The 6,868-nt window shown below is 40.5% G+C and overlaps 4 protein-coding genes across 5 annotated transcripts in view; 2 read left to right on the top strand and 2 right to left on the bottom strand.

Annotated features, from left to right (window-relative positions):
* Positions 1-1,518, top strand: part of LOC104704597 — a 4,860-nt gene extending 3,342 nt beyond the window's left edge. The window contains exons 6-9 of the mRNA XM_010420657.2: positions 3-758; positions 843-925; positions 1,025-1,188; positions 1,273-1,518. Coding sequence (XP_010418959.1) covers positions 3-758; positions 843-925; positions 1,025-1,188; positions 1,273-1,504 — 1,235 coding nt within the window. The 3' untranslated portion in view covers positions 1,505-1,518. The remainder of the gene's footprint in view (positions 1-2; positions 759-842; positions 926-1,024; positions 1,189-1,272) is intronic.
* Positions 1,766-4,033, bottom strand: LOC104704590 (heterogeneous nuclear ribonucleoprotein 1-like). Its single transcript, XM_019246010.1, has 5 exons — positions 3,964-4,033; positions 3,704-3,867; positions 3,437-3,542; positions 3,176-3,345; positions 1,766-2,942 (listed from the first exon to the last, which is right to left on the bottom strand). The coding sequence occupies exons 2-5, from the start codon at positions 3,812-3,814 to the stop codon at positions 2,400-2,402; spliced, it is 930 nt and encodes a 309-aa protein (XP_019101555.1). The 5' UTR covers positions 3,815-3,867; positions 3,964-4,033; the 3' UTR covers positions 1,766-2,399.
* LOC104777641 (heterogeneous nuclear ribonucleoprotein 1-like) lies at positions 2,893-6,079 on the bottom strand. Of its 2 annotated transcripts, XR_002038202.1 has the most exons (7): positions 5,874-6,079; positions 5,710-5,750; positions 5,450-5,613; positions 5,183-5,288; positions 4,946-5,091; positions 4,065-4,297; positions 2,893-2,966 (listed from the first exon to the last, which is right to left on the bottom strand). XR_002038202.1 is itself a non-coding variant. In XM_019246031.1 (5 exons), exons 1-5 carry the CDS (start codon positions 5,927-5,929, stop codon positions 4,823-4,825), a joined length of 636 nt encoding a protein of 211 aa, XP_019101576.1. In that variant the 5' UTR covers positions 5,930-6,079; the 3' UTR covers positions 4,707-4,822. The 2 variants fall into 2 exon arrangements, 1 of the variants encoding a protein (XP_019101576.1); XM_019246031.1 differs by lacking the exons at positions 2,893-2,966; positions 4,065-4,297 and having other exon boundaries at positions 4,707-5,091.
* LOC104777626 (GBF-interacting protein 1) overlaps positions 6,593-6,868 on the top strand; it is an 8,936-nt gene continuing 8,660 nt past the window's right edge. The window contains exon 1 of the mRNA XM_010501918.2: positions 6,593-6,866. Coding sequence (XP_010500220.1) covers positions 6,689-6,866 — 178 coding nt within the window. The 5' untranslated portion in view covers positions 6,593-6,688. The remainder of the gene's footprint in view (positions 6,867-6,868) is intronic.

Genomic DNA, 6,868 nt, shown 5'->3' with positions numbered 1-6,868 from the left:
AGATATTGACATGGATGTTGATATGGAGGTTGAAGAATCAGTCCCAGTGTCTTATGTTCAAGTGATAGATGCTTCTGATGGTAAGATGGTCAGAACAGAGCCATCAAACCTTCAAACAGATGTTCCACCACCTCCCGGTGACGAATGGATTCCGCCGCCGCCGTCTGAGAGTGAAGATGTTCCTCTACCGCCACCAGACAGTTATAGTGAACCAATTCCTCCACCACCTGAAAATGGCGATGTTCCTCCATCTTTATCCAGTGACTCTCTGGGAGTTCCCTACAGCGTACCTCAATCTTATATGCAGCAATCTTCTGATTATGCGACACAATACAGCTTATCCTATCCAGAATCCAATTATCAATATATTGGCAATGCTGTTGCTCTAGATCCCAACACTCAGTTCTATGGCCATGGCCATGTTGACGGATCGCAAGTTTCTGTTCCCCAGTCGACATATTATTACGAAACTGTTCCTGGTACTAGTGAAGTAGCTCCTGCAGCTGCCAGTGCCAGTGAAGCTTATTACAATTACAATGGTGCAGCTCCGCTGTTTCCTGTCATTAGCTCTGTGCAGTCATCGCTGCATCACAGTGGAGTTGCTTCTGCTAATTACAACATTCCAAGCAATTCTTCTACAGTTGCAGTGCCTAGTTCAAGATCCAGCGACTCCGCTGAGATTGCATCTTTGGGAACTGCTTCTCAATCCACAGACGTTACAGGTGGATCGTCTCTGTTAGCAAAAGCTCAAACCAAAGGTATGATAATTCTTCATTGATCTCTAATCATAGTTTGAGCGTGCTCTGAGTGTTTTGCTTATAAGTCTTTGGCTTTGGTAACAGTGAAAAGGCCTAAAAAGCGGACAGTGGGTGCTACTACATCCACATTGAGGTCAAATAAAAAGGTTTCGAGTTTGGTTGACAAGGTATGTTATTTATTTCTTGAATCTCGTGACGAACAAACCCCCTTTTCTAGATTATCTTAGATCTAAAACTTAAAAGGTGTCTCCTCCACTTGTGCTCAGTGGAAAGCTGCGAAAGAGGAGCTAAACGATAGTGAAGAAGAAGAAGATGATTACGGAATCCTTGATAGAAAAAGACAACGAGAAATCGAAGAATGGAAATCCCGACAAATTGCGAGTGGAGAGGCTAAGGACAACGCAAATTTCCAACCCATCGTTGGCGACTGGTTAGTTTCTCGGTGTAATGCCTAATTTAATTTATCTCGTCCTCCAGTAAAACATGAGTTAATGTGCTTGTATGATGTGATTAGGCGAGAGAAAGTGAAACGGAAGAAAGAACGAGCCGAGAAGTCTCAGAAGAAAGAACGAGCTGAGAAGTCTCAGAACAAATCTGACGAGAAGTCTCAGAAGAAAGCTGACGAGAAGCAGCAAAAACCTGATCTAACCAAACTCTCCACAAATCTTCCCTCTGGATGGCAGGTTAATTATGTTGTCACCATTTTACTAGTGTTTGTTTTGTATATAGAAACGCGCAGTCGCTAAAACAATTTCACTTGTCTCTCTCTCGCAGGCGTNTTGCAATAATATACATATATGATATATATCCCATTGTAAAACCATATACACAAAGTGCTATACATTTAATCGTTTAGACTGCAATCTAAATCGCATTGATAATAAAATATCGATAACAAAGAAATTCAAAACATATAATGTATATGTGACACTTGCCCAAAACGCAAAGGAAACGAAAACCATATGAACAATGATTCAGATATATGATTGTTTGACAAAAAAATTATATATATAAGATGATTTTCAAAAACATTAAAATTGATTTTAAATAGTTTTAAAATACATACAAATTACGAAATATGTCCAATTTGTCGTTAGAACCTACGCAGTTGACAAATATATACTTACACATGCACAAGCTATAATTAATCCACAACTAACTGCCCTTAAAACTTTGTTCGGAACAACAAAAATCTACGGAGATAACAAGAGACCACATAAAGCATTCAGGTTGAGCTCTAAAGAAATATGAATGTACATTTTGCAGAGCTTCTTAAGCTAATTCGTATGATTGTGCAAACTAAGCTAAGCGAGTGATTAATCATCTAACAAGACTACCAATAATAAATAGGCTTTGTCTAAATCAATCTTATGGCAGTGAGAAAACAAGCTCCAAACCCAAATATGCTAAAGTCTATATAACACAATCTAAGTTAAGAGATAAGACAACACTTGAGCACACTAAAAGATGTCTCTAATAAAACTTTTTTGATGATCTTCCTGTCCTTAGAAATCTTTCCTGATGTTGGCGCTACATGATAGCTCTAGTTTCCTCTAGAATGCACCTAGAGTGATTGGAACAATCTAGAGAAACCTGTGAGAGAAGCTTCTATAGCGTCTACTGATTGGTATTACCTCGGCCCTATCTTGCATACGGATGGTATCGACTACTGTTACTATAACCCCTCCCATATGGACCACCTGCTCCTTCATAACTGCCACCTGGGCCACCAGATTCAAATGCACCACCGTAACCTGGCCCACCATATCCCCCATAGCCTTCCCCTCCTCCACGACCATAACCTCCACCTCCATAACCTCCACTGCCATATCCCTCGCCACCAAACCCACTCCCATAGGGTGCAAAACGACTAGAATAGCCAAGGGGTGGTTCACTCCGGTAACCTCCTAAATTACCACTCCCATAACCACCATACCCTCCTCCAAATTCAGGGCCTACACTACCAGGTCCACCACGACCATACCCATATCCCCCAGCAAACCTACTGGTAGGGCCTCCATGTGACCTAATGGGACCTGGAGGACCATAGCCTCCATCAAAACCCCCGTAAGGCCCACCATACCCGCCATAATTATCATTAAAAGAACGACCTCTAGGGTGACTACCATAAGAAGGAGGTGAACGGTTTGAAGATTTCTTTGGTTCAGCTTTCTTGATCTCCACCTACAACAAAGTAACTTAATTAACCTAGCTATGCTAAGGATGCAAACTATAACAGAGTACTTCCTAGTTTACTGTGACAACCTCCTTACACTTGGTGGGAAGCTAACGGGTGGGAAGCTAACTAAGTTAAACGTTTATAACGAAATGAACAAGCAGAAAAATTCAAAATGAAACCAAGATATAAATAACTTCATGTACCACCACAATTCTAGGCACCATTTGTACAAGCTTACCTGAGTGTCTGCCATATCGATCATGTTTCCTTTGGACAATAATTCATCTACGACTTCTTCGCTGTCAAAAATCACGAAACCAAAACCTCTGGACCTGTTTGTTTCATGGTCTCGAATAATCTGGTGCTCCACCACGTTCCCATACTTGGCAAAGAAGTCCTTAAGCTCATCTGATCAACAGAACAGACAACTTCGATAAGCACAGAGAGCCAACATAGTCTCATGGAAAAAAAGTAAGAATGTGGCAAGAGGGAGATATACCTTCTGTAACAGTGGAGGGTATGCCACCAACAAAAATCTTCTTTGTTTTGATATCCTTGGCCTGATTGCCACCAGCACCTTTCGGAATAGTCCTTTTGATCTCAACCTGTTCCATTCAATCAAAACAAGGAAAAAGTATTGATCAAACAGAGGTATCCTACTTGAAAAAAATCAATAAAAAATTCTTGAATCCATAAAATACATCAATCGAATAACATAGTGTAGGGAAATAAAAAAAGAGAGAAGGTGGGGTGGGGGTAAAGAGACCTGTTTGCCATTGATGACATGATTATCTTCAATGACTTTATCAACAACAGAAGAATCGGCATAGGTGATGAAACCAAAACCCCTAGGTTGCCCAGTATGTCGATCACGCATAATGACAGAATCTGTAATCTCCCCGTACTTGCCAAAGTGCTTGTTGAACACAGCTGCAGTAAACATCAACATGATGAGCAAGGATGCTAAATAAAACAACACAACAGGCAAGACCTAGAACAATCCCTAAACAAACAGAAGAGACTTACTAGTAGTGGTGTCTTTGTGCAAACCTCCGATGAATATTTTCCTAACAAACACACAAATCGAAACAAAAAACATTAAAAAGCCACAGANTAACTTAATTAACCTAGCTATGCTAAGGATGCAAACTATAACAGAGTACTTCCTAGTTTACTGTGACAACCTCCTTACACTTGGTGGGAAGCTAACGGGTGGGAAGCTAACTAAGTTAAACGTTTATAACGAAATGAACAAGCAGAAAAATTCAAAATGAAACCAAGATATAAATAACTTCATGTACCACCACAATTCTAGGCACCATTTGTACAAGCTTACCTGAGTGTCTGCCATATCGATCATGTTTCCNACCTCCACCTCCATAACCTCCACTGCCATATCCCTCGCCACCAAACCCACTCCCATAGGGTGCAAAACGACTAGAATAGCCAAGGGGTGGTTCACTCCGGTAACCTCCTAAATTACCACTCCCATAACCACCATACCCTCCTCCAAATTCAGGGCCTACACTACCAGGTCCACCACGACCATACCCATATCCCCCAGCAAACCTACTGGTAGGGCCTCCATGTGACCTAATGGGACCTGGAGGACCATAGCCTCCATCAAAACCCCCGTAAGGCCCACCATACCCGCCATAATTATCATTAAAAGAACGACCTCTAGGGTGACTACCATAAGAAGGAGGTGAACGGTTTGAAGATTTCTTTGGTTCAGCTTTCTTGATCTCCACCTACAACAAAGCAACTTAATTAACCTAGCTATGCTAAGGATGCAAACTATAACAGAGTACTTCCTAGTTTACTGTGACAACCTCCTTACACTTGGTGGGAAGCTAACGGGTGGGAAGCTAACTAAGTTAAACGTTTATAACGAAATGAACAAGCAGAAAAATTCAAAATGAAACCAAGATATAAATAACTTCATGTACCACCACAATTCTAGGCACCATTTGTACAAGCTTACCTGAGTGTCTGCCATATCGATCATGTTTCCTTTGGACAATAATTCATCTACGACTTCTTCGCTGTCAAAAATCACGAAACCAAAACCTCTGGACCTGTTTGTTTCATGGTCTCGAATAATCTGGTGCTCCACCACGTTCCCATACTTGGCAAAGAAGTCCTTAAGCTCATCTGATCAACAGAACAGACAACTTCGATAAGCACAGAGAGCCAACATAGTCTCATGGAAAAAAAGTAAGAATGTGGCAAGAGGGAGATATACCTTCTGTAACAGTGGAGGGTATGCCACCAACAAAAATCTTCTTTGTTTTGATATCCTTGGCCTGATTGCCACCAGCACCTTTCGGAATAGTCCTTTTGATCTCAACCTGTTCCATTCAATCAAAACAAGGAAAAAGTATTGATCAAACAGAGGTATCCTACTTGAAAAAAATCAATAAAAAATTCTTGAATCCATAAAATACATCAATCGAATAACATAGTGTAGGGAAATAAAAAAAGAGAGAAGGTGGGGTGGGGGTAAAGAGACCTGTTTGCCATTGATGACATGATTATCTTCAATGACTTTATCAACAACAGAAGAATCGGCATAGGTGATGAAACCAAAACCCCTAGGTTGCCCAGTATGTCGATCACGCATAATGACAGAATCTGTAATCTCCCCGTACTTGCCAAAGTGCTTGTTGAACACAGCTGCAGTAAACATCAACATGATGAGCAAGGATGCTAAATAAAACAACACAACAGGCAAGACCTAGAACAATCCCTAAACAAACAGAAGAGACTTACTAGTAGTGGTGTCTTTGTGCAAACCTCCGATGAATATTTTCCTAACAAACACACAAATCGAAACAAAAAACATTAAAAAGCCACAGATCAGGAGATGTCTATCTAATTTGTTTCGATCAACCTATGGATTGAAACATGCAAAGAGGAGGAGGAGTAAAACGTACCCTGGACTAGCACCATCGCCGGATTGGAAATTATCATTACGAGATCTGGAACCCATGGCGATTCCTAAATTCAGTCAGTGGTGATTCTGTTTTCGAATTGGGGATCTTCCGACAAAACTCTCCGAGGTTAAAAGAAGATCGAGAGAGAGAGACAGAACGCTAGGGTTTTGCTTATCGGACAAGATCTGAGATAATCTTTTTATTAGTTCGTGACTTCTTTGTACTATATATATATATTATATTTTCCTTATATTCGGACCTTAAAAAAAAAAATCAAAAAAGGAAAAAAATTAAAAAGTTACGAAAAGAAAAAAGGAAAATGTTGACAGTGGGATTTGAACCCACGCCCTTTCGGNCGAATAATCTGGTGCTCCACCACGTTCCCATACTTGGCAAAGAAGTCCTTAAGCTCATCTGATCAACAGAACAGACAACTTCGATAAGCACAGAGAGCCAACATAGTCTCATGGAAAAAAAGTAAGAATGTGGCAAGAGGGAGATATACCTTNGTGTCGGTCTTTCCTGTATTATAATATTTCAACGAATAATAACAATCTTAATTTTTAAAATTGGGAATTAGTGATGTAAGCGTATAAAAATACGGAGAGAAAGAGAGGTTTGTATTTTAGCTAGAGGTTGATTAATTTATACGGAAATAAATGAAATAATACATTTATACAATATATATCAAGTACTACATAGTCGTATGTTTCAAGTCCCTCTCTGCCTGACCCATACCCATACCCATACTCTCTCTCTCTCTTCTCCCACCCCTTCCGCTTCCCTCTCTCTCTCTCTCTCTCTAATATACCAACATGACGAGCAGCAGAGGCGATGGCGGCTCTAGGGTTTCGATTCCGGCCGATCTGCTTAAAACCATTCAAAACATCAGAGAGGTTACCGGAAAACAACATTCCGACGAGGATATCTTCTCTATCTTTAAAGAGTGTTTCAATGATCCACATGAGACCACTCAGAAGCTCCTCTATTTAGGT

Source organism: Camelina sativa, chromosome 1, assembly GCF_000633955.1.
Source record: "Camelina sativa cultivar DH55 chromosome 1, Cs, whole genome shotgun sequence".
NCBI classification, from domain to species: Eukaryota; Viridiplantae; Streptophyta; class Magnoliopsida; order Brassicales; family Brassicaceae; genus Camelina; species Camelina sativa.
This window is presented reverse-complemented; position numbering and strand designations above follow the sequence as displayed.